Source organism: Cyprinus carpio, chromosome B16, assembly GCF_018340385.1.
Source record: "Cyprinus carpio isolate SPL01 chromosome B16, ASM1834038v1, whole genome shotgun sequence".
NCBI lineage: Eukaryota > Metazoa > Chordata > Actinopteri > Cypriniformes > Cyprinidae > Cyprinus > Cyprinus carpio.
Window position 1 is genome coordinate 2,854,162 of NC_056612.1, and position 27,655 is coordinate 2,881,816.

Below are 27,655 nucleotides of genomic sequence, written 5' to 3' on the forward strand. Positions count from 1 at the left end.
TACTGCAGTGAGAAAACCCAAGCATGCTGAAGGAAAGATACGTGCTCCTCACAAGATGAGTAATGCCTTCACTAGTCAGGGCGCTAGTGCTTATCAGATCCTGCTCATTTCCAGGTGGAATATGCTTCTAAATGGGCTGCACTTAGGATGATTTAACAGACTGCTGTGTGGGGCTGACTAGATAATTAACTCCAAGTCTAGGAGGGAAGAGGATGGAAAGAAGATAAATATAATATATATATATATATATATATATATATATATATATATATATATATATATATATATATATATATTAGTACATTGTTTATTAACAATTATTTATGTTTAAAATAAGAAATACGAATTAGGTGAGCTCTATTAAACTTAATTCAACATTGTTTGTTTGATCTTGCAGGTGTCTATTCTATTTAATTTATAGATTAATGTTTGCAACTAATTCTACTTCTGTAATTTGCTGAGTGAAACAAATGCAAGAAATTATAATCCTGGACCTGATATTAACATTGATTGGAGTAGGTGTTACATACAAGTATGGAAAGTGAGATTTGTTGAAAAAGATGTTAAAAAGCCATATCAGAGTAATGCATCTTTAAAGAAAAAAAGGGACCCACTTTATATTAAGTGTTGTTAATTACTACAGTATGTACCTGACCACCAATCCTGCCCATAACCTTACCCATATCCCACCTCTATAGCAGCAAAACCTGAACACAATATGGACATGTTAGCGAACAATTCATTGTTTTATAGTTAAGTACATATTATTTTAAGACACCAAATATAAAGTGGAACTAAATATTTTAGTAGAATCTTTATTTATTTATTTATTCATTCATTCATTCATTTATTCATTTTTATTTGAGTACAATTATAATGCATGTATTTACATTAATTCAGTGATGTTAAATAATATGTTTTTGACTTGAATAAAACCAGGAAAAACAGATTTAGGTTAGAGAAAATTCAAATTCAAAAGAGGTCATGCTTGGCACTGAAATACTACAGGAATACTAGACATCTCTTAAGACCAAAAACCCAGTAAGACTATGCTGAACAAGCAGTCAGTCTTTGAAATCTATGGTAGTGCATTGATTAGCAATGCATCCTTGTGTAGCATCCTTATTGAACTGTATGTCAGCTCCGCAACATGACCTCCACCCATGTTCTGGATGCTAAATGCAGCTACACAGCGACGCTATTTAAATATGTCAGTCTTCCAGATCTGACATGACTGCTATCAGGTGCGTTATCGGTCCTGTGCACAATGACTTTCTGAAAAAAAGAAATGGCACCATTGTTCTTTCCCAAGGCATCAATGTTTCCTCAGCCTTCATTTATCTCTTCATGTTGACCTTGCTCAAAATTTTCCCTCTGCGGCACAGATGACCGGAGATAACAGAAGGTCAGTATAATTGGATCAAACTGACAGCTAACGGGCGACTGATGCTTCCCGTAGCAGCAGGTTAAGCCGCGTCCCATGCAGACAGAGCCTGTTCGTCGCCTCTCTCCTCTGTTGGCACGCTCCAGCCGATGACAGCCATTCATGTTAGATTTTCCGTTATAATTGGCTTTACAGGACATGATTGTGTAAACTTGCACAAAGACCCTTAGCATGAAAGGTCTGGGGCAGCAGTTGCATCTTTGCAAGATTATAGTTTGTGTGTACTCAGTCTTGCATCACAAATAACTGCTAACTATCTAGCTGCTTCTTTAGCTATTTAAAGAGCACATCGATCAAATTAGATAGAAAAAACTATGATTGCACCAGCACTTGATGAATCTTGCTCATAGACTCATATGTAGAAAATGTTGTGTACTCTACTATTAGTCTCTGAAAGTCAATAATTTCTGTTTCCATTTTAGAGTTTTAGCAGAGAATAAAAAAAATTGCTGAGACAAATAATTTCCTTGGTATTAGATTGCTCAACTCTTGAAAAGCCTGTGGATGCTTTTTTATTCCATTACTTCAGCACAAACAGAATTGGGTCACAATGCTTAATTGTCGCCCAATCAACCTTTACTAATGTAATGTCACTTATATTTAGCTGGAGTAAATGGGAAGTCTCAATGTGGGAGAGAGATAGCACAGTACGAGGGATTGGGGTGTGGAGATGATGGAATTGACTAGATCATCTGCATTGGGCATCTAAATTAATCCTTTTAAATGGATATTCTGGGTTAACTACAAGTTAAGCTATTTTGACAGCATCTGAAGCTGTCAGTTACAACAAAATAATTGTAAAAAGAATGCACTCATAAAGTACAAGACACATGCTATGATATAAGTTTCATTGTTTAATACATAAATGCATAAACAACATGTACATGTTATGTAAAAATAAATTACATAATGCATTTCAAAATAATCCATAGGCTCAGTCTCAGCAGCTTTGGAATGTATTGAAGTCCATGAAATGTGCTTGTTATACAGTTTAGTTCAGCGTTTGCACTTAACATGTGCTTTGATGGAGACATTATCCTTTTTGTATGTGTGAGATGAGAAAACTGCTGTCAGTACAATGGCTTTATTATTACTAATGTGGAGGATTGTACAGCAGAAAGTATTGCAAATTAAAGAAACATTCTTTATTGAAAACAGCTTGAATATTTCTAAGAAAACACATTCCTAAATCTTGATAGTAAAACCCAACCCGGTATCAATTTGCAGTGATCATGTTTTTGCATATGTGTGTGGCATATTTAGCATCTTAATACTTATGTTCTATTAAAGGGATAGTTACCTAAAAATGAAAAGTCTGTCATCATGTATTAACCCCAAAGTTGTTCCAAACCTGTATGAGGTTAGTCAGTGAGGACCAACAACTATTTGGTTATCCACATTTTTCTAAAGAAACTCATACAGGCTTAGGACAACTTAAGGGTGAGTAAATAATGACAAACTTTTAATTTGTATGTGATCTGTCCTTTAAAGTTCTGTCTAGAAACTCCACTTGGACATGGGCCATGGCTCATAAAATCAGAAATGTCTGGTCTTATATATATAGCTTAATTTGATTTACAGTGGGCTGCTCTCATACATTCATAAGTATGGTTGCCTTTGATATGAATATGTCATTTGGGAGTCTCTAGAATAGAAAAAAGGAACTGAAATTAACATAAACAGCTCTAACCAAAATGTAACTATCATAAGCTTAACTTATTTATTTGTTACATTAAAGAAAAGGAAAAAAAAAGAAAAAAAAACATCTGTGAAGTAAGACAGAGATAGATTCTTCAAGAGAACTCTGATATCTAATTAACTGATACTAATGGTTATGCTAACTTGTCTCTTTCTCCCTGTGTCTCTATAGGTAGACCTGACTTTCTTTCTTTTTCTCTTCTATGTACCACAATTTGAACTAAAATGTATCTGTGTGTTCTGTGTTACTTGCCACAGGTTTAGCCCCTACGAATGGTATAACCCCCACCCGTGCAACCCTGACTCAGACGTGGTGGAAAACAATTTCACCCTGCTAAATAGTTTCTGGTTCGGAGTTGGAGCTCTCATGCAGCAAGGTAGACGCCTCTGCCTGCCCCCCTTAGCACACATCCCACTCTTTTGCTGGGGGTCCCAACTTGCTCTTGTCAGGCCCACTATGATGCATGGGTGCCTCTGTGCATGTAGTTCTAGAAGCAAATTGGTTGCTGGCCAATGATATGAATAGGACTGTGTGGGACTTAAAAGTTTTTATTGGTGGGTGTTGGGTAGAGGATCAGGGGATCGTTAGTTGCATGCTAACTTTTCCATAACCACCAATGTCTTCACTCTTCAGGGTTCTGAGCAGGTAAGTCCAAATTCATGTGCAAAAAAGTGGCAGAATGACACAAAGACAAAGTATTTGTCTTGTGTCTAAGACTGCCATATAAATAGTAGTCAACATCTGAGGTGGATCAAAAAAGTTCATCAAAGTTGTTCTAAGACAAGAACACATTTTGGTTTTAGGTTTTAGGACAACTTTGAGGAACGGTTTGATCCACTTCAAATGTTGACTAGTGTATTCTTGACTTCTAACTCTAACCCTACCAAATCCTGATGCCACATCTTCACAACTGCAGATTTGAGATTGCAAAAGGCCTATGGTGATTGAAAGACACTGGCACAAGTAACCTGCATGCATCAGAATGTGTTGCATCAGAATAGCATAATAATATTTGGTTGAGCAATGAAAGAAACCAGGCCCTTGTTTGCGAAGTAGCATGGGTAATGTTTGAATCTGCACTGCATCTGTCAAATGGAATGGTTTACAGTTGGGATTGGATTGCTGTGTAACATTAGCATTGTGAGTCTTTGCAAAATCTACATTGGAAAAGAGATTTGTATTTTAGGACTGGCTGAAGCCAGCCACTAGCTGTTTGCAATGTAGATAGCATGGATATTTGTCTTCACATTGAATGTCAAAAATGCAGAAACATTGCAGATATTTTTGCCTAGCTGTTCTAGTTGGTGGAGAAACTTGTCTGGTTAATTTTTAGAATAAATAAAAGAGCATGCTAAAGAGTTACAGGGCCATATGCAGTCATCATCCAATTAGAGCAGAGGTCTTCAACCCTGCTTCTAGAGATCTACTGTCCTTTCAAAGTTTATTTTCAACCTGTTTCAACACACCTGCCTGGGATTTTCAAGTAGTCCTGAAGAGCTTGATTAGCTGGTTCAGTGGGTTTGATAAGGGTGGAACCTAAACTCTGCAGGCATGGTTGAAGACCCCTGAACAAGAGTTATAAAAGTTACATTCAGTCACATGAGTGATGTCCTTAAATCAGTGCTTCCCAATACTGGTCCTGGAGAACCAACAACACTGCATATTTTTGATGTCTCTCTTATCTGACACACACATTTGATGTCTTGGAGTCTTTACTAATGAGACGACTATTTGAATCAGATGTGTTTGATTAGGGAGACATTTAAAATGTGCAGTGTTGGGTGTTCTCCAGGACCAGGATTTGGAACCCCTGCCTTAGATGCTTGACTGCAAATGTGGGTGCATCAGTATGTGTCTAGGTAACCTACTGAATCCCACCATCCGATTGCCACTGTGGATTGCAATTCTTTCCTATGAACAAGTAATCCTCAGAAAGCAGAGGTCATTAAAAGTCATATGCTAGTGTGTTTGGATCATAGCAAAAAAGGAGGTAGGCCTATTATTTCCTGTCAAACTAATTATTGTCTAACATAATCACCCCATAACAACATAATTATAGGGTGTCATTGGGACTGTCATTTGTTCAGGTTCCTTTGTGAGTTTGGAAGAGAAGATGTGGCATTAGGCTGAGGGCTAAACAGGCAGGGATTGTGTATGTTGACTGTCTGCATGTCTCATGATGAATGAGTAATACTACACTGCAGAGAGGCTCCCCTGCCCATGGCTTGTCAGCCCCCAGAAAACTGTGGGACGGCGTGCTTGGTCATGACGTTACCTTGGGTACATGACAGTCAGCCCCAACCAGGTTATATAAGGTCACCCTGACCAAATGATACAGGTGATACTTTGAAATGACAGCATTCAACTTTCTTCTGAGGATGGTTTTCTTTTTATATTTTTTTAATGTTCTGACATACTATTTTTGCTTCTTTATAAAAGTATTTTGCCAAGTCTTGTTTAAAGGTGAAATGTGTAAAACATGTGACTCTAGATTTGCATACAGTTCTCCTGCCCCTTCTACACTGTGCCTGGCTACTTGTTTGGATAAACAGGTATTCCTGTCCAAAACTCGTACCACTGATTGAGCCTCATGTCAAAATGTTGAAGCACCACAATGTTTGTACTTAAAGTTTTCTCTGATGGGAAAGGAGAATGTCTTTTAGCATCAAGAAAAAATATACACATCGGCTTTAACAACTGAATTGCTAGTAAATACAGGGAAAGAGTAATTATCTCTTTCTTTCTTTCCATTTCAATAGTTGTTCAGGCTGTCTGGGAGCTAGAGTTATATATCCAAACTCTAAACTTGATTGACAGGTCACTAGAGCATTACCAGTCTGTTGAGGCCTGATTTGAACTCACGTTTGCAGTTCAATTGCAATTCATGTAACGGCAAATCTTTTCAACAGTCCATTGTGTTTTGCATTGGACTCAATGTGCCAGATCAAAGCTTACAGCTGACTCATAGAACTTGAGAAGAGGAGCCAGTTATTTCCCTGTGCTCTTGTCCTCTGACATCTCCTACTAGTACAACTAGTTATTGTCCCAACTTTTCCCCATCCATTCATTTCCTCTGCATGGCCATGGTGACAACTTGATTAAGGGAGAAACAGAAAATTATACGTAGGTTGTGACATAAAATGGTTATTCATTTTGGCTTTTACCCACAAGCCAAATGGACTGAAGAGTGTAGGGCAATTCAAAGACGGAAGCAAATCATGAGCCCTTTATGATTTAATACAAATCTGAGAGTCTGTAATCTAATTAAATTTGACCACATAAATTCTCCTAAAACATAAATGAATTCCCACCTTCACTGTGGTTGACTTTGGCATATTCGATTAGGATAGATATGTCATCCCAGTTGTCAACAGGCAAGGCCTTTCGCTGCAACTAGTTATTGTGTCTGGCCTGGGTTGGGTCTATGCATATGGTGCTGGTCCTCACATTGTGACCACTGCTTTACCCTGACTGCTATCTCTGCTCCTTTCTACTAGGATCAGAGCTCATGCCCAAAGCCCTTTCCACCAGGATAGTAGGAGGCATCTGGTGGTTTTTTACCCTAATCATCATCTCCTCCTACACGGCCAACCTAGCCGCCTTTCTTACCGTGGAGAGAATGGAATCTCCAATCGACTCGGCCGATGACTTGGCCAAGCAGACCAAGATTGAGTATGGAGTGGTGGAGGATGGTGCTACAATGACCTTCTTTAAGGTGAGTTGAGCTTGTCATATCGCTTGCAGCACATGTAACTTCAGGTCCTATAGAGAACTTTTAAAAAGGCTCAAATAGGACCATTGACCATTGTGTTTCATGGCTCATGGGCTCTTTTGTCTCATTTCTTTTAACTTAAACCAGGCGATTTATATGTTTTTCAGTTAAACAGATGTACAATTAGAGAGATATTGCACAGACACTTAGCCAGACACGCAGAATGGACCACATCAGGATGATGCATAACCGGATCACCCTGTCAGCGCTTATTTTTGCGACAAGGAGTAGCTAACTCTACATTATCCTTTCCTAATTTGATTTGATTTAACTATATTTTTAATTGATTACAGCTTTACTAATTGAGTCACTAGGAAGGTCAATGACAGGTTAGTATTTTTAATATTGTTTTGCATGTTAAAGACATCCGGTGAGGAGGCATTTAAAGCTCTGATACCAGTCAGCTGCTCTGGCATATTGAATTCTGGTGTCACAAGGGTTATGTGAATTTGAATCTGGTTTGTGATGTTCCAGATATTTTCTGTTTTCTCTATGGAAACACCTGAATAAAAAAACACCTAAACATTGAACCATTTTAAGAATGAAATGTACTGGATAAATGGAGAATAATAATACATATAAAACATATTTTGTTTTTTGTATAATAGTGATGACAGTGTGAAAATGTTATCAGTGCTGTCTTATCAGAATGTCCTAATTTGAAATCTCAGCTCTCAAAGGGGATCTGAAGTATGCAATGAGAAGTGTTTTGTTTTGGAGTTTTTATTTTATACTTGACCGAATAATTGAGGTTGTGTTTCAGAGCTTTTATCGCGATGTGGACTGCTGGAAGTGACAAAGGTTGAAAGCATTTTATAACTGCACACTGCTTAGTGCCTGTATGCGGGAGAGCCACTCTGCATTTCTTTATTCCGTCCCAGGGGGTGCTTGTTTGAGGGTTTGATGCTATGAATTCATGAATTTAAGACTTTCTGCTCTGATTTAAGTCCTACAGGCCATGGCGTGCCCCCCCAAAAAAAAAATCCCTTTTAGTTATTATTTTAATATTAAATGTTCAAACAGTAACTTAAATTAAATAAAATAAAAAGAATGGGGAAAATGCATAATTTTGGTTGTTCATGGCACGTTAGGCTTCGTCATGGTGAATGCTTATTGGTCGCCGAGTAAACTTGTTACATTTGATTTGCAGCGCGTGCAAAATCCATTTCAAGTTGAAGAACAGTTTGTCCGTCTATATTATAGACAGTTGTTAGCAGCTAATTTAAAAAAAAAAGCAGGTGAATTGTTGATGAATGTTTTTGTGGGTTCTAACTGCATTTGTGTTTTTATACTTGGCTACCTGTAAAGATATATGGGCTTATGTCATTTCTGCGTGGTGCGTGCATAAACGCTGCTGGGAGGTCTGTAACCCAGGTTAAAAACAAGTATTAGCATAAAGTAATAGCAGAATATACATTTATTTTTGTCCTTTATTTATTTTGTTTAGAAAATTCGTTTTTTAGAGTATTTAAAGTCCTTGAAACCCTAAGAAAAAACGGTGTTTAAAGAAATTATTTTATTTGTTGAAGCACTTTGTATTTTCTGTATTTTATTTTTTTCCATTCCTGTATTTTATTTTATCTTTTATCTATTTCTCAAGTTCTACAAAATTTGCATTCTACGCAAATCAAAAACTAAAAAATCAGTTAAACCTTATACCTCGTGAGTGGCTCATTATTGTTGTGACATCCTTATTCTCTGCAGGCGAATTTTAGTTTTCTGATTTAACTGGTCCATACGCAGACATTTGTGTGATGATGTCCAAACTCGTTTTATGAAGAAAAAAGTCTTAAGTTTTTTAGAAACATCTATACGTAAAAACTTTGTCTGATGGGGCCATTTTTTTTGCCGTTTTTAAAAGCTTCAAACTGATTCAGTGTTTTATTTTTGTCGTCGTAATTTGTTAATTATTTAATTATAAAAAATATATAGCTATTCATTGTAGGCCTGTTTATGTTTGTTTTATTTAGCCTATATTATATTTATATTATTATTTTCTGCCCTGTTCTGTTGTTTAGGCCAGGGGTTTTCAAACTGTGGGTCGCGACCCACTTGTGGGTTGCAGAATGGAACAAGGTGGGTCCCACAGTCACTTGGCTGCAGCTAAATTTGCGTTTAAATGACACACTCACACAGTTCAGTCTAGGGCTGCACGATATAGCCTACCAATATTAATTACGAATTGCAATATCCTTAATGTGATTTTCGAATTGCAATTAAGTCCGCGATTTAAAACATGCGTTGCGTGTTTTGAAGCACGGGTGCGCACGAGTTGTAATTACAGTGAGGGTCTCAGAGCAACGTCATTATTAAAAGGTTCAATCGGTCCGCATTATTAATGAGAAAAAAAACTCGCTCACTTCAATGCGCTATTATTCTGCATGAGATTGCATACACCAGAAAATTCAAATGTTACGGAAATGGTTTCAGGTCTATGTTCAATTCATTTCTATCGTCTGTTTGAACTGCACTGTTTTGTTTCGTCCGGGAAACAGACTGTAAAAAGCATTTTCATGCAGGGCATAAACGTAGGGTTAATTGTAACACTACGAGATTTAAACATTTCCACATAACAAAATTTACAGAAATTTCGCAATATTTCCTTGACATATAACCTATATAGAGAAAAAAAAGTTCAAAAATCTTTTGAAGATATTGCTGACCATTTATTTAACCATTGCAAAAGCAAATTTCTGACTGAAATAAATTTGTCATCTCGTTTTTTAGCGTTCAAAATGAGACGCATGTGTGTATTCATTTTTACCTATTTCACAATTATTTCAATCTCCAAACTGTTTTAGATAGTTCTGCTTTACTTCTTATGCTTTCCTAAAAAAGTGTTGGATTGTGCACCGCTCTCCCTTACACACACACACACACACACACACACACACACACACGGAAGGACCATGAATGCATTTTCTGCGCTGAACCCCGCGATAGTTTAACAACACGCATGATTGTTCACTGTAGATCATATTTTCCACATGTAAACAAAGAAATCTGTTTACGTTTTTATCGGATTATATGTAAACAAAGAAATACTTAAATATTATAGTGACAACAGTTGTACACTAACATCATTAAATAACTTTTAATTAAGATTAGGCTTAAAGCTATCTGTTCTGAGCCGGGTTTTTTCCCGATATCGATGTGCTCTTAGTTAATAGCGCTCTCTTTATAAAACTTTAGGTACACTCGCAGAAATCGAGAATAGGTTAGGCTAACTTGAGTCCCATTGCTGACGTTGCTATTCATTCGCATAACGTTTCCTTGCCTGTTGTTATTGTGTAAAAAATAAAAAAAAATAAAAATAAAAAAAAACATGTTCATACATTATTCAGGGTAGAATTATTCTAAAAGAATCTGGTCGGAAGAAGTTCCTCTTTTAGATAAGAAAAAAAAAAAAAACTTGTCATTTTATGTGGATTTCCATGCTTGTGCGTCAAAAAAATATTGTCAAACACATGCCCCCCCCGCCGATGATCCAACACTTGTTCTAACGCCCTTTTGTTCGATCTCTGCTTCCATGGAGATTGTCCAGCGTTTGACCATCAGTGAAATCCTCAGCCACCTCCCAAAAGAAGGACTGATAAAATCTATCCGTCCTGCTCAACATAAGCATTTGTCTTCACTATTCAAAAGTAAACATCCAGTTTCAATTTCTTTAGTCAGCATTATACTTATTGTGAAAGTTCATATTACAGGAGGAAGAAGTAGAAAAAAAGTGTATTTGCATTCACTCTGACGAACTTTTTGTTTTTCTGCGTCGCTCTTTCCAGTCGAATCACACAGGACAAAATCATGTGTGTAACATATTGTCTTCAAAGAGAAAGAGTTTCAATTTCCTATTGCAGATAAAAGCAACGCTAGAGCACACAATGTTACTTGCAGATAGCAACGCTAGAGCAGATTACTGGAGAGAGAGACAGAGATAGAGAGAGAGAGAGAGAGAGAGAGAGAGAGAGAGAGAGAGAGAGATGTAGCTCTTTCAAAGCATCCTGGCCCCGACAACGCCTGTAATCCATTGCAGTCAGATTTCCTACAGGAACAGCAGATGTTCAGAGAGCTGAACACATATGCTCTTTTAGCAGGTGCTGATGTATTGAGTGATTGAGTGGCAGTGTGAGTGATTGACGGTTTGATAAACTGCCTTTATTGATTCTGTATAATACTCTACAGAGAAACGGTCCTGAAACTCAATAGTATCAAGAACACTGCATTTTAAATTAGATAGGTTCCTTTTATGTTCTTTAAATACAAACATTTAGAACCATATCTAACATAACTATAAATAAACCAATTGTGGCTGAAATAGTTTTGTGTTTGGGGTTTTAGGTTTTTACATCTCTACTTTCACAGCTGGCTTCTTCAGCTGCTATTGATTTGCTATTATTACAAGCCAAATAACTCTAATCTACTTCTGTAGAACATTGTGTCTCATTCACTAGCTATGCATATGCACAAATTTGTGTGTGAAATCTAAGTATGAACATATTCACGAACAAACCATGTTTCATCAATAAAGCGCTGAAGTACTAAAATGTATTCTAAAGCTAATAATATTGTGGGAACAACTGAAACCACCATTATAAGGATGGCCTTATAATCACGTTAAGATTAAATTTTGTACATCTTTAAGGATATTGCAGTGTGTGCTCTCAGGATAGTGCACATCTTTTGAAAGTGTCATATGTTTGGTGAAACACAGTAAAGGATTTGAAATGGTCTGGATGGGTTTTATGCAAATTACTAAACTATGGGTACTGTATGTGGTCACTCATTTAGAATACTCCAAATGCATTGACATTATAATAGGGCTAAGAACATATTCCAATGCATGCACTTGTGCAAATTTTTTGCATGGAATGATCTACTGTGTGTATAATCCATGCAAGTATTACGAGTTTTTGTTTTTATTTGGTGTACTATTCATACATATTTTCATAAGACTGGGCTCATTATTCTTTCTACTGTACGTTTTTTTTCTACTAATCCAATTCGCTTGTTAAATTGTGACGTAACATATTCTCTTCACGTGTCCAAGCTTTACTCTAATTTTAGTAAGAACTATCTATGAGCAATTTTCATTTATAACACACAATTATACTCATGGTGTTCAAAACAGTGCCGTATAACGACATCAGACTTAACACCCATCTTCAGTGAGATGGTCTGGGAATGCTGTAATGTTAGGCCACCTGTATGAGATTTCTGCTGAAGAGTTCAGAATGGCGATTTCAAATGCTGCATTCTCAAGCCCTCAAAACTGTTGGTGGCTTTTAGCATCTTATGGTTTTATTGCTGAAAAAAAAAAAAAAAAAATTAATAATATATATTGAGGTTTATTGAAATGGCCGCTAGCGAGTGTCTGATGAGACACTGGGGAGTTTGAGCTGGATGCCTGCACTAATGGGAGCTCACAGTTTTAATCCTTTGATCACTCCATTATGCACTATGTTCTTCAATATACTTCGCCTGTCCTGTAAAAATGATTCCTTTTTGGGTAGTCTGTGGGATTTTACTTTGAAACATGCTCAATGAGAGCGTATTATGCTGTGTAAATGTTTGGGAAACACACTGCAGGCAAGCTTAATGTGTGTTCTTTTATCTGGCAGTGATAAACCTGAGGGGGCGATATAGTTTACTTTAAATGTCTGTCATTAAACCAGATTATACAGGAGGTTAGCTATAAACATGTCAACCAGTTAGCTAACTTTAACTAAATTACATAGCAAAATCTCTTCCAACGTGAACGAGAAAACTGTCGATTAAAAAGAGTTTGCCTATTGTGACAATACTAAGTGTTGAATACACTGACAATGAAATTGAGCTTGTTTGTACAGTAAGCTTATGTAACACCAATGACTTGTACATACACTATATGGACAAACGTATTGAGACACCCCCCGTTCTTTAGAACAGAAAAAGGCACTTCCAAAACTGTGTCAACAAAGATGAAAACACAATTCATGTATTTAAAAACTGTATTTCCATCTCTGTTGTAACAGATTTGGAAGTGTCTAAAATGACTGTACCCATATGTACAAGTCATTGGTGCTTGGTGATGAGTTTTTAGCTCAAGGTCTGCATCTGAAGTCACACCAGAGGTGTTCAGCTGGGACCGGTAAAGTTCTTCCACACTGAGTATCAATCAGTATCAATCATTTCTTTTGAACCTTGCCTTATACACAGAGGCATTGTCATGTTAGAATAGAAAAGAGTCCTGTCCAAACCGTTGCTATACAGTTAGAAGCACACAATTCCCTAGAATATAATTTTATATTTTTTTTTGTAGAACCATCATTAATGTACAGCTTTCTCTCTATTAAAAAGACCTGCCATAACATATGTTTTGCTTAAAAATAACACCCTTAGCTTTAACAAAATCAGAATCTCAACCACGAGATATTCTGTGGTCTGCCTCCATATCATAGTAGCAGAGATTATGGCCATTTTAGGCGGCCTCCATCTGGAAGCCAAGCGCTCCCCGTGCTGAGCATGCTGCCTTAAGGCTGACACATTAAATTATAGAATATTCTAACCCATAAAAGCAGGTGGAGAACACAGCAGACACGTATTGGCCAGATATAGTCCTCCCCTTCTCTGGAGGTTTGCTTTCTTTGTCCTTCTCTGCTCTGAGGCATCTTATTATCTGTCATGTCTAGTATGCCACATTCTATGCTTCAAAAGATATTATGATCAAAAAGAGGAGCAGGCTCACTGGGAAAGCAGCCCGACCTCGCTCTCTCTTTTTCTCTCTCTTATCCTTCAGTATCAAAACAATCTATGGCAACCTTTCACACAGAAGAGCACACCTTTGCTCACTTTCTAGGCTGCTGTTCCTCAGTCACATCTGTCTCTCTGTAAGAGTCGGGGAGAAACTGTTTGCTGACCGTCTCAGCTGCTTTCATTGTCTTTTTAATTTGTAGAGAAAGTTTTTGTGGAACCTGCGGCCAGTTCTCTGTTTCAAAACCCTTACCAGCAGATTCTCATATTTCCTCTGCGATATTGGTCTTATCAGTCCTCAGTGAGTTTTTCCGTTCTCGGGTCCTATGAGGAGGACCCCTGGACCTTTGAGATGAGATAGTCGGAGGAAGTGAATCACAGCTCCTGATGGAATCAGAGCAGCAGTTAAAGAGAGCAGCCCCACCTGTGGAGAGATGCAATGATGTTTGTAGACCCTTGTAATTTAACCCTTCCAAGCACATCTCAAATCACTGTTCAGTGGTGGAAATTTCAGTTGAAATCGTTTTGAAATAAAATGACTGAATCCTTTTTCTTGCTAAAACAAATTTTAAAAACACACAGATTACACTGTTTTGTCTTGCCAATTTTTTTGTGACAGTAGATGATACTAGGTGGCACAGTCATAATGTGTAGAAAAATGTTTACACATAAAAAAATTTGTACTGTATATATATATATATGACACAAACAATGTTTACCATTTGTACATTCTCTAACTTACATATTGTAGACTCACAATTTATTTAAAAGCCTCTGGTGTGTAAAAATAGTAAATATCATCATGTCCTCCTGTATTTATTTTATATTTTATTTTTTTGTTTTTTACCCTAATAAGAGTTATAGGAGCATTAAATTGATAATAAAGAAACTTCATTCTAATGCTCATTATATTAGCGTTAGCCGCACTTATGCTAACGATTAACTACTTTAATAACAGCGACGTTCATTTCAATCCGACATTCAAATTAAAATATTGAATAATATTCATAACAGAAGTGGTGTTTAAATTTTGTATAATTTACTTGTGGCTTGATATATATTTGTGGATTCATTTTTTTGCAGATTGATTCTCTTGTAGAGGGGGAGAGATAGAGGTTTCCACAGTAACGGCTGTAATCAAATAAGCGCTGAGCCTATGCTCACAAACACTGCTTTATCAGGCATTACAGGCAAGATGAAATGAAAATGACATCCATAATTTCTTGAAGACAGACCATTTCCTTCAGAAATACAGTGATATAAAAACACCCATGCCGCATTTCGACTTTGACACTGTAGTGCTCATGTTTATTCTATGAAGTCAAAGCCTTTTGGAAAATCTATTTGTGGCGGCCAGTTTTGATATTGTGGCAGCCGTCACAAATAAATCAATGTATGTCTTTCATTTGATCTGGGTGTCTGTCTTTAATGTATTTTGCTAGTTTGATGTGTTTCCTCATTTTGAGGTCCCCATGTCGCAGTGCTTTTATGAAGAGAGCACACATCTTTCAGATAGCGCATCAAGAACCAGGTTGACTCGGTACCAGCATACTTAAAAAAAATCTGGTACCATAAAGTTTTCATTTTTTTAGTACCGACTTGGTACCGAAGTACTGGGTCTTTTGATAACACTAGTTTGTACTATGTATATTTATTATGTATTTATAAACACACACACATACAGTATATATTTTGAAATTATTTACATGTATATAGTTATATTCATTTAATTTTTATTTTATATATTTAATATATACACATAACATTTTTTCTTTTAATATATTAATGCATTTGTGTGTGTATTTATGTATACATAATAAATATACAAAATGCACACATGTATTATGTCAACAAAAAAAGTTTATTTTAAATGCGGATTAATCACAATTAATCATTGTCCAGCACTAACTACTCCTTACTTTATTGTATTACTATGAATTTAAGTCAAATAATAACATCTATGATTACAGTGAATTATACCTTTACATTGGTCATAGTAAAATTTCAGGTTGAAATGGTATACGGTGAAACCGATGGAAGAAAAGTGCTTGTTTAGAGCCTGCTTCATGAAAGCAAATCATGTCCGGACTGTGCAAGCTGCCGTATGCAGCTCTAGCTCTGGATGACACTGAATAGGCAGTATTTTTCATCTGTACTTGAAACATTTGAGCTTAAATTAATCAGCGATTAAAATAAATTCAAATAAAAAGCCTACTAACGGTTCAGACAGCCTTCATTTAAAAAATAAATAAAATAAAAAATAAAAATCCTTTGTTATCGGCATTGTCAAGAGTTTGTGTGGGTTTGCTTACCTATGCTTTGGTGACAAATTTTCCCCATGAAAGTAGATAAAAACTGCCCTAAAACCACCCATTTTGGGAACACCATATTTAATTATTTAAAGGAATCCTACTCTGCTCTTTTATGAAGCCTTTATTTTGTTTTTGTGGTGTACTAGAATAGATTTCCATGCTTGATTGTTTCAAAACACATTATTTTTCACGTTTTACATTATTGCAGCACATCTCTTCCCAGTCTGCCTCAAACGCTTGTTGAAACCCCTCCTTCTGAATTATGAAATGTGCTCTGATTGGTTAGCTGACCCAGTGCATTGTGGTTTTGTGAACCACTTAAAACATGTCCGGAAATGACCTACCCCTTATCATAACCATGAGTTTCATCTGCTCAGCTGTAAATATTAATGATGGTATCAATTTTGCCTTACCAATTTGAGCACGATTCAGGACCATGAGAATGTGTGTGTGTGTGTGTGTGTGTGTGTGTGTGTGTGTGTGTTTCAAAAAGCATAATAGGACCCCTTTAATCTGTTAATTTTTGCAGTATTTACTGCTATATGAATGTTGTGGATAGGGTATATACGTAGACAAGGCACATCTGATATTTCACAAAGATGCAGTTGTGTGTTATGTATTTATATGAGGCCTAATCAAAGGCATTTTGACGAGTCTAACAATAGAGACCCAAGAGACTTTGTGCCATTACGCACACACACAAAGACGCATACATAATCACTCGCCCTTCCCTGTGGATGCTCCTTTCCTTGTGCAAAGAAAATCTCTGTGGTTCTTTCACACAGCACAAGCTACGAGTCTGCTTTTTGTAAAATGAGATGTTAGCAGCTTTTTTTAAATATCTTCACATTTTGGTCTGTGTGAGAGATATATTCTGTTAAACGGCCATACTGTCGCCTTCCTGCGTGAGTCAATATAATGAGAATGTGAATTAAAATGGACAGCCACCTGCCTGCTGCAGTTTCCAGCATCATTATCAGTGGCTGAGCTATGGGTAAGGCCATGAGATGTTTGTTTTGGACTGATCTCCTTCATTGCACACGGCCTCTCTGTGGAATATCTCGCATAAAGAAAAGACGAGCAATCTACACAGCACTGTGTGCTGGAGAACTCAAAGCTTTAGTGAGGATATTTACAGTAAGATAGTCTTATTATTTTTGCTGGATTTATGGCTCAATACATTCAGTTTACAGCACAGAAATATAATTGTTTATTTAATGCATTTAACACATTTATTTAATCTGACTGTTCCTTGTGTGATTTTTAAATGCTGTTCATAACAGTTACTTGAATTGATTTGTGTGCAAACTATATGTTTACAAGTCGGAAATTATATATATATATATATATATATATATATATATATATATATATATATATATATATATATATATATTTTTTTTTTTATGTTGGGATATTGTTATTATTGAAGCTAAACATATACAGCAAAATTCGAGGCCAGTAGCGAAAACATCTCTACACATGATTATATCTATAAATTGCGAGAAAAAGAAAGAATTGAGATCACAATTTTTTTATTCAGTTTTAGATTTTTTTTTCCTTCAGAAGGACTGCATTAACATGTTCTAACATCTACAAAAATGTGATTTATCCCAATTAAATTACTTTTATAACAGAATAATGACACATTAATAAATATGTCATAATTGCAATTTGATTAAACACATTTAATACCTTTGTTTTATTTAATGCATTTAACAGGTTTATTTAATTTGACAATTTCTTGATTGATTTTTAAATATAAGGTTACTTGAATTGATTTGTGTATAAAACATATGTTCAAATCAGAACATCAGTGGGAATTGATTTTTCATGTTATAACAAGGTAATAACATATTGTGTAATATGGAATAACTGTAAATACATTTAAATATATTGTCTAATTTATGCCACTACTCCTACATCTAAAAACCTGAGAACTACACTGAATTTCAGCTCAAATACAACCGCCTAAAGCTTCCTAGTTTTTTTTAGTTTTAATATGACACCATTATGTAGTAGTACTTCACCACTGCATATGATAAGTGGAGTTTAAACACAGTTTAAATGTGTTTTACACAACATTAAAGTTTATTAAGAAATAATGGGCCATTTCTCTCTAATGTAAGCTCGTACTGCTTAACATTCAGCTCTTGATACTCCAGGCCTGAATTCTTAGGCAGAGATGTGGACACATTTAGACATCAATTAAGATCTTTATCCGTCCTTTTGGAGTGCTTCATTTTAATATTTATGTGATGGTTTGAAGTTGTTCTATGGCAGTTTAAGGCTCAACTGTGTGAAGATAGCTAACATAGTATACTTTTTAATTGTCTGGGAATTTGAACCGCCAGTCATTCTTTAAGCACCACCACTGTCCCAGCCAACAGAGTGGTGCAGTGATGACGTATATTTGTAGGCCAACCCAGAAAGTACATGATACTAGGCATCACCCTGGTTCCCTCAACCAATACCCAATAGGATTTTTCCACTGGCTTTTGGATTATTGCAGGAAATAAGACACAACTAAGTGATTCTTAAACCTTTTTAGAAGTCTTCACAAATGAACACAACTTGATGCCTAAATAAAACCACCAAAAGAAAGCATGAGATATAAACGAACTACAGCGGAGTCACGTGATTTTATCATCGTCAACAATTACCTTCTGAACTCTCTTTATGTCTTTATTTAACAGACCTTTTTAGACACTTGCTAGGAATAGCCTCTTTCAAGATAAGTAAAAGCTTTACAAAATCACATGGTGTTATTTTATGCCATTTAGTAAAACAAGAAAATATCTTGATCTTGTGTTCTCTACAGATCACATTTCAGGCATTTACTAAAAACCCATTGACTTTGGAATGATGGAACCAGAAGTGCTAAAATGCTAATTTGTTTCCAGGTTTTGGCCTACATAAATATGTCATCCCTGCAATACAATATAGGCAGAATGGAAAAGAAAATGCCCACACAGGAGCCAACAACAGGCTCATATGTTTACTTTTACACATCCAATACATCAAAATTGTTGCGTTTTTTGTTGTTGTTGTTGTTGTTGTTGTTGTATGTTTCTCAGTGAAAGCAGATGGCTGTCCCTTTTCAGTCAAAAATGCTGCTTAAATATTTTCAATCTGGAACATGTCCTTCTTTTATTAAAAAAAGCACATCACTCCCACAATAACATCTATTTATCAGAACCAACCAATTTTTCTACCATTTTTCTCAGAGTCATAAAAGATAATTAATTTGTTCCATTTTCATTCTCTTGTCATCTGTAAGAATAACAGCAACAGAGGAGGATGCTTCGGGTCTGATTGTAGTGTGCAGTAAATTAATCAAAGCCTCAGAACAGATTGAGAACCAAGAGCAGATTAAAGTAGTGCAATCTGTGAACACTTCAGCATGATCAAATTATTCGACAAATCACTGTTAATCAATCCACACAATCAACCGAAATACACAGATAGCATCACAGGAAGAATGGCGTGAAAATGAGAGAGAAATACTAGAGAAGTGACACAGAGGAACTTTTCTCATCTCACACTGAAAGGATTGTGGGGGTTGGTTCAGTATCAAGAAGCAGAATCATTTTTTCAGACATGATCAAGTGTTTGTCTAAGTAATGTTTGTGTGCTAAAAACATCCTACTAAAATATGGGTGCCTTGCATTGTGAAAAAAAAGTAAATAATAATAATATACAGTGTGTGCATATATATATATATATATATATATATATATATATATATATATATATATATATATATATATATATATATATATATATTATATATACAATTTTATATATATATATATTATTATTATTATATTTTAGCGTTTTATTGCATATGGTCCAAGTGGACTGCCTTCACAAAAATCTATGTATGCAAGTTGAATAGGACAATACACAAATGATAAGAAATATGTATTTGGTTATTTATTCCTTGAGATTTTCATTTCCATCTCTTTCTGTCTATCTATCTTGGCCCCCGATGGTTTTGCCTCATCAGCAGGTATAGTCTACATGTGCAATCGGCTGATTTGTCAAGGGTAACCCCAGAAGATTCTGATAGGCACTTGGCAAATCACCCAGTTGATCTAAAATATCGACCAGCCACAAAAAGTCATTACACACAATAATGGCAGGCAGGACCTTGAGTATGTGACTTAATTAGGTTTCAAATGCCATCAAATGTGTTCTCAGAGGCACAAAAAGACCTAAGTTTAAAATGGTTGAAGATTCTTTGCAATAGGCAACAGTTTCTCTCGCTACTAACCTTAATATCTAAGTTGATTAGGGGTTTATTTGTAGTTCTGCTGGAATAAGATGGTATTATTTCGTATGCTGAATTTTGCATGCTGTCGGTACACATTTCAGTTTTGGAGATTAGTCAGGATTAGTCATAAACAGATTTGTGCGCTTCTGCCACAATTTGTGCCGTAGTAATCATGTAAAGAGGGCAAAAATATGACATTTTAACCAATAGCTGTATGATTCTTTTTTAAAAGATTATTTTGAAAAATACCTGCATATGCTTTGTGTTCCCAGCAAGAGAGCAGTGTGAGTGAGAAAAGCTGGTCTGTGGGTGGTTTATTGATAATTCATGTGATCTCATTAAAATTTCAGGAATACAAATTTAGAGACAAATATTTGTGAATCGTTTGATGTTCATAATTATGAACTCAAAGAGTTACAGTTTTTTTTTTAAATATAATTCATGATATTAATTATCATATATATATATATATTATATATATATATATATATATATATATATATATATATATATATATATATATATATATATGATAAAAAAATTAATATAATGAATTATAAAAAAAAAAAAAAATTCTGAACATCAAACGATTCACAAATATTTCTCTCTCTCTCTCTATATATAGGTAAAACCACATTTATTAAATGTTTTTCATATATTTAAGTAATTTGACTTAAAAAAAAAACATATATTTCTAAAAACTTGTCAAAGCCAATGTCAGTACAAACACAAATCAGTAAAAGAGTGAAACACGATGCATGTAACAAAATTTATTCATACAAAGAGTGCAAATGACTTTACTTTTATTTGCTCCTCTTGATTTCAATTACAAATTAAGTTGTCATTAAAAAGGCATTTCTCTGAAAATACTTTCTCTATCATTTAGTGATAAATGAAAGTTTTGTCATGGGATTGAACTTGGCTATCTGTGACATTATTTCATAAATTATGACAATTACTTTTCTAACTTTTACATTTCTAAAATATGTCCATGTTAATTGTAGAAGTTGTCAATATTTTGCTATTGTGTTTTTCAGTTTATCCAAATCCTTTTTATATTTAAGATTATAACATTTGGTACTGGAGTTTGTGATTTATTATTATTATCGTTGATGTTGTTGTTGTTGGTTTGGGCTCAAATTGTGTGGTCTGTTTACTCCCAATCTTCTTTAATGTTTATTATTGTATAATATGTATAATATTATTATATAATATGTTTAAATTTAATGTCAGATTAGAAGGAAAGCATAATGTCTGTCAAATAACATTTATGTGTTAAAAGTCTGATAATGAATTTGACTTCTTGTCCCAGAAAACAAAGATCTCCACGTATGACAAGATGTGGGAGTTCATGAGCAGTCGAAGACATTCGGTGATGGTGAAGAGCATTGAAGAAGGGATTGAACGTGTGCTCACCTCTGATTATGCTTTCCTTATGGAGTCCACCACCATCGAATTTGTCACTCAGCGCAACTGCAACCTCACGCAGATCGGAGGCCTCATAGACTCCAAGGCCTACGGGGTCGGCACCCCAATGGGTAAGGGATATTTAACAGTCTTAATTGAATAATTTATCAGTCCATATTTACTTAAAAACTGAACTGAATTTAAAGCTGCATTATAGTTTCATTTTTTTAAAGCTTTAATTTAATTGAACTGAATTTATTCAAGTTAAAAAAATAAATAAAAATAATTAAATTTAATTAAAAAATTATAATAATATGGCTGAATTGATCTAAAAAATGTCTCTGTTACGTATGGTAACCCTCATTCCCTGAAGGAGGGAATGGAGAGGTCACATCGGATGACCGACGAATTGGGGTATCACTTAGATAGACCAATCTTCTTTGAGTATAAACTAAACGAGCCAATGCACATTGGCATGCGATTGTTGCATCCAGCTGCCGCTGATCAAAGCATGAGTATAAGTAGGCAGAAGGTGCACCGCATATTCAGGTTTTCGCTGAGGAGCTGAGCCGGTGACCCGGCCGCACAGCGGTGGTACAGGAGCTGTGGCGATTGGACGTGACGTCTCCATTCCCTCCTTCAGGGAACGAGGGTTACCATACGTAACCGAGATGCTCCCTTTCACTCGGTCACTCTCAACTTCACGTCGGATGACCGACGAATTGGGGTCCCTAGCAAAGGGCCACAGCGACTGCCCCTTCCAGTGTCCTGTGAAAGCCATCTGCACCCCTATTTTCTGGCAAAGGCCAGGGCTCAGCACAAGAAGACCAGCTACTGCTACTATGGCATTACCTACTCAGTAAGACTGGATAACACTGGGAAAACTTACCCACTTCACTTGGAACAGGGATGCTGCAGAAGCCCCAGCCTTCCCGAAGGAGGTTTCAGAATCAATTACACATATGAACAACCATTAGGTGCATATGGAAAATTGGAGGTGATTGTAACCCTCTTAAGCCCCTTTCACACTGCGATTCCAGAAAATACACGGGTACTGTGTCCCGGCAATTGTTCCCAGGTCGCTAGATTTTGCCCCTTTCACACTGCCAGTGATTACCCAGAATATGTGCGTGCGTTCACACACAACCTGTAAAGGTCCCTTGAAGACACATGATATCAGGGTGTGACGTGTAATGTACGAATCGAAAACGCTAGGCACGTTAACTTTCACTTAAGCTGGTGAACGATCTCAGCATCAGCGTGGAAAGTGAGGAACTAACTGATCTCTGCTTCATTACAGTTTGCACATATTTGTTTCGTCGCGGGCGTTGATCTGCCTTCAAAACATCACTAAAAGAGTCATGCGATAATGTGTGTCATCACTACGAGACACCCTTTACGGCATTTGTTCCGGCTTTTGTTTACACAGCGCTCATTCCGGGACTGAACCCGGCAATGTTACTAGGTCCCCAACACGGGGTCAATCCCGGAATCATTCCCAGTATGTGTTTGCTTTCACACAGAAGGCGACCCGGCAATGTTCCGGCAATTTTCCGGGTCCAACGTGCAGTGTGAAAGGGGCTTTAGAATTGGCAGAAGTCTGCTGGGGAAACATGGGCTCTGAGGCTATACCATGGACTTTACATATATGGGATCCACTTAGGTCTCTACATATGGAGCCCAGCCCTGTAGCGGTTCTCATGGATTCTTCGAGTGAGAGCCTTGTGCCAGACGCTCTGCCAAGTCTGGCTGTCGAGGGGACAGAGGGTGGAGGGAGACAGCAGGTTCAAAGTTTCCAGGTTCCACTTCAAAGCGTAAACGTGTTTCATAGACAATGCTCTCTCTGAAGTGATAGTGTCAACTACCTCTTGGGGTAGGTCACCAAGAACCTCCGCGTCCCATCCAGGGACCAGACATGAAGTTTCCAGAGGTCTGGACGCGGGTGCCACAGTGTGCCCCTTCTCTGAGTCAGTAAATCCTTCCTCAGAGGAATCAGCCAAGGAGGTGCTGTCACAAGGAGCATTAGCCCAGGAACCAGGTCAGAGTGGGCCAGTAGGACGCCAAAAGCAGGACCCGATTCTCATCCTCCCTGACCTTGCACAGCGTCTGTGCAAGAAGGATCACTGGGGGAAACGCATACTTGCGCAGGCCCCGCGGCCAGCTGTGTGCCAGTGCATCTGTGCCGAGTGTTCCCTCGGTCAAGGAGTCGGCAGCGCAGCACGGGACAGCTTGTCAGCTGCCTGGTTGAGCAGTCCAGAAATGTGAACAGCATGAAGCAACTTCAGATGCTTCTGACTCCAAAGAGGAGGTGGCGGCGGGCGAGTTGTGACATGCAAAGGGAGCACAGAACACCTTGTCGGTGGATGTACGCAAAGGTCGCAGTGTTGTCTGTGCAGACTAGTACATGCTTGCCTCATAAGCACCCTTTGAGATGGATCAAGGAAAGGTGCACCTCCAGCAACTTGAGGCAGTTGATGTGCCAGGGCAGTGGGGGCCGTGTCCAAACCCCTAAAACTGCAAATCCATTGTATGTGGACCCCCAGCCGGTGGTCGAAGCATCTGTGTGGACCACAGCATGCCTGGAGAGCTGGTCTAGGGGTACTCCTACCCGGAGAAACGCAAGGTCTGACCACGGGGAGAAGGTCTGGCGGCAGGCCGGTGTAACCTGGACCTGGTCAGTGCTGCGTTGCCACGCCCACCTCAGGACTAGAGCCAGTGCTGAAGTGGTCTCATACGGAGTATCCCCAAAAGCGTGACTGCCACTGCAGCTGCCATATGCCCCAGGAGCCTTTAAAATTGTTTCAGTTGGACCGCCATCTTGCTCTTGAACGTATTCAAGCAGTTCAACATTGACTAAGCACATTCCTGCATGAGGAGTGCTGTCTGTTCAACTGAGTCCAACTCCATACAGAGAAAAGAGATCCTCTGTGTCGGGGAGAGTTTGCTCTTTTCCCAGTTGACCCAAAGGCCCAACAGGCTGAGGCGTGAGAGCACCAAGTCCCTGTGTTTGCACAACTGATCCTGAGATTGAGCGAGTATGAGCCAGTCATTGAGGTAGTTGAGAATGTGAATGCAGTGTTCCCTCAAAAGAATCAGGGCTGCCTCCACAACTTTCATGAAGACACAGGGCGACAGGGACAGCCCAAAAGGTATGATATGCCCGTCCTTTGAATGCAAACCAGAGGAATGGCCTGTGGAAGGATCGACACATGGAAGTATGCACCTTTCGGTCGATCGCTGGGAACCAATCTTGGGGACAGATGCACCTGAAGATGCACTCCTGCGAGAGCATTTTGAATGGGAGCCTGTGAAGGGCCCGGTTCAAAACGGGCAGATCAAAGATGGGTCTCAACCCACCGCCTTTCTTGGGTACAATGAAGTAGGGGCTGTAGTGCTAGCCAGACTCTCAGATGCCGCGCAAGTGGCACCAATGGAACTACATGCATACCCGCAGTGGGGCAGCGAGGAAGAACGCAGGGACCCTGTCCGGGTGGGGTCTGAGTGTGTGTAACTCTGACCTGCGTTCTAGCAGAGGGTGAGTGGATAGTCCGTCGGTTCGTCCTCCCCATCCGCCCACCGCTACTCACTGGCAAGAGAGGAGGGTGAGTGTGATATGACACTGGATCGTCCACAACCCCCCGTCCCCTCTGGGGACCCAGAGATAGAGGAAACTGCTCTTTTGTTGAGTATGTGGGCAGGGAAAAAAGAAACAAAAGGTGTACCCCCTCACTGCAGCACCATCGAGAGCATTGAGGGGTATTGGGCCACTACCGTCCACAACCCAGTGAGCTCATCATGCACTTACAGGAAGAAAGGCACTGGGATGGGGCCCTGAGAACCAGCGCGAGCCACCCCAATATACCAATTGTCCAACCTCGAGGGTTCAGAACATGGTGAAATTGTCCACTTGAGCCCGATACTCTCGGCGGCCTGGGAAAGCATAGCCATCATTTCCGGATCTGAATCCGACACAGCTGGCCCCCCGGGGGGTGGCAGCACTGACAGATCTTCCTACCCAGAAAAGTCTGGCTCACCCAACATCCAATCGTTGGGGGGAGCCGCGGAAGATACAGGTGGTACCCCCGTGGTGGGTCCAGCCTGCTCTCTCGATAGCTCCACTGGTTTTGAAGCGCCGGCGGACAGAGGAGTTCCTAGACCAGTCCGCCCAGTTACAGAAAAGGGCGCCCCCGGCTGCCAGCAGAAGGAATCCCAGATCTAGGCATCGGCACGGGCACTCCGGCCCTTTGCAGGAAACAGAGTCTGGTCCGCAATTCCAAGATGGTCATCCTCCTGCAATGGGAGCATGATTCGTCCATGAAAGCCACCTCAGCATGCTTAATGTACAGACATGTGAGGCAGCGATCGTGACCATCACCTGGCGCTAGGTAACAACCGCAACCAGAAATGGATGGAAAGGCATCTTTAAAAAGACGCGTCTTTAAAAAGACGTTCCACCTGTGAATGCTCTTTTAGAGAAATTGCTCTTTTAGTGTGCTGAAGCACACAGGGGAAATGGCTGCCTGCAACACACACAGGGGATAGTGCAGCCTGCTGTGTGCAACCCACTCGACATGGGAAAACCTTGCTTAAGCGCTGTACCACCAACATGAGAGCCCTTGAAAAGCATGCTTGACTCGTCTTGCAGACTCAAAGCAGGAGATCAGGAGCAGAACGATAGAACCACTCGGCTCCGAAGTGAAAAAACTGAATATGCGGTGCACCTGCTGCCTACTTAAACTCACACTTTGATCAGCGGCAGCTGGATGCAATAGTCGCATGCCAATGTGCATTGGCTCATTTAGTTAACACTTGAACTAGATTGGTCTATCTAAGTAATATCTCAATTTGTCGGTCATCCAACGTGACGTCGAAAGTGACCGACTGAAAGGGAACATTATAGCATCAAATAGCACTAATTTATAGCACCAAAATTATTTTATGTGGGTTAAATCAGGTAGAAATCTCTCTTTAAAGCCCAGAGCTGAACAAATTTGCATAATCAACTGAAAACAATTTCTATTTTGCCAAAACACTTAGTCTCAGCGGCTTAACCTTTCAAAAAGTATTCGTCAGACATCTCGACACAAACATGAATCATTGAACAGACTGATTGAAATGAGAGACACAGTCGTTTATCAACACATCTCTGCCATGCAGAAGTGTATTCTCCTCAATGTGTGTTTCTCTCAGACTGCAGCGTCGACTCAAATCTTCATTTCATTTTGATTAATGACTGTCTGGCTCTGTCGGTGAAGGTGAAGCAGTTGAGGTTAGTGTCTCTGAACACCGCTCAGCAGCTCAGTGGATGTGCAGAAATGCGGACCCCGAGGCAAACGTGCATGAAATAGACGAATGGATGAGATAAATAAATGAAAAGAGAAACTGTGAGGCGTTTCCCCTCCTGTGCATAAGATTATCAGTCTCAGTAGCAGATTGTCTTAATCCTGTTATACATGCGGCTGCAGGCTGTGTCAGCAGCAGAAACGTAGAAGAAGAAAAAAAACAACTGTCCTCAGTAAGACTTGAGTCTGAAAACATCCAGAATTATACATGATACAGCTGTAAGCACATCTAAACACAATGATCCTAAAACAGTTTCCTTATCGTGGGTTTGTAGAAGAGGGAATTAGGGTCTGTATGATTTTCTTGATATTCCTGAGATTTCTAGAGCATCTAGTGCAAAGAATAGGCATGGTACCATTTTGGAGAAGTATTAAAAAAAATAATAATAATTGATTTTCATTTGCAGAGTTGGCCTTTTTACTCAAAATTTGTTACTGCTTTGAAAAGTAATATTGTTGCTTTACTTATTACTCCCTGTCAGCAATTTGTAATTTGTTGCATTATTTTTTCATTACACTCCACAACATTGGTAAATTCACACTTTCTCCTCTTCTGACTTCATGTGTCTGTATCTTTGTGACTGTTAGGGTATATAGTTTTTGCAGATTTTTACTTATAATCATAATTTCTGTTATTTTTCTATTCAGTAATGTGATCTGATGAGCATTAGTGG

At 38.3% G+C, this 27,655-nt stretch overlaps 1 protein-coding gene across 2 annotated transcripts in view; it reads left to right on the plus strand.

The window, feature by feature from the left end:
* The window catches only part of LOC109105197 (glutamate receptor ionotropic, kainate 2), a 180,783-nt gene that overhangs the window by 134,150 nt on the left and 18,978 nt on the right, over positions 1 to 27,655 (plus strand). For both annotated transcript variants that reach the window (XM_042740352.1, XM_042740350.1), the window contains exons 12-14: positions 3,401 to 3,519; positions 6,641 to 6,858; positions 21,545 to 21,770. In XM_042740352.1, coding sequence (XP_042596286.1) covers positions 3,401 to 3,519; positions 6,641 to 6,858; positions 21,545 to 21,770 — 563 coding nt within the window. The remainder of the gene's footprint in view (positions 1 to 3,400; positions 3,520 to 6,640; positions 6,859 to 21,544; positions 21,771 to 27,655) is intronic.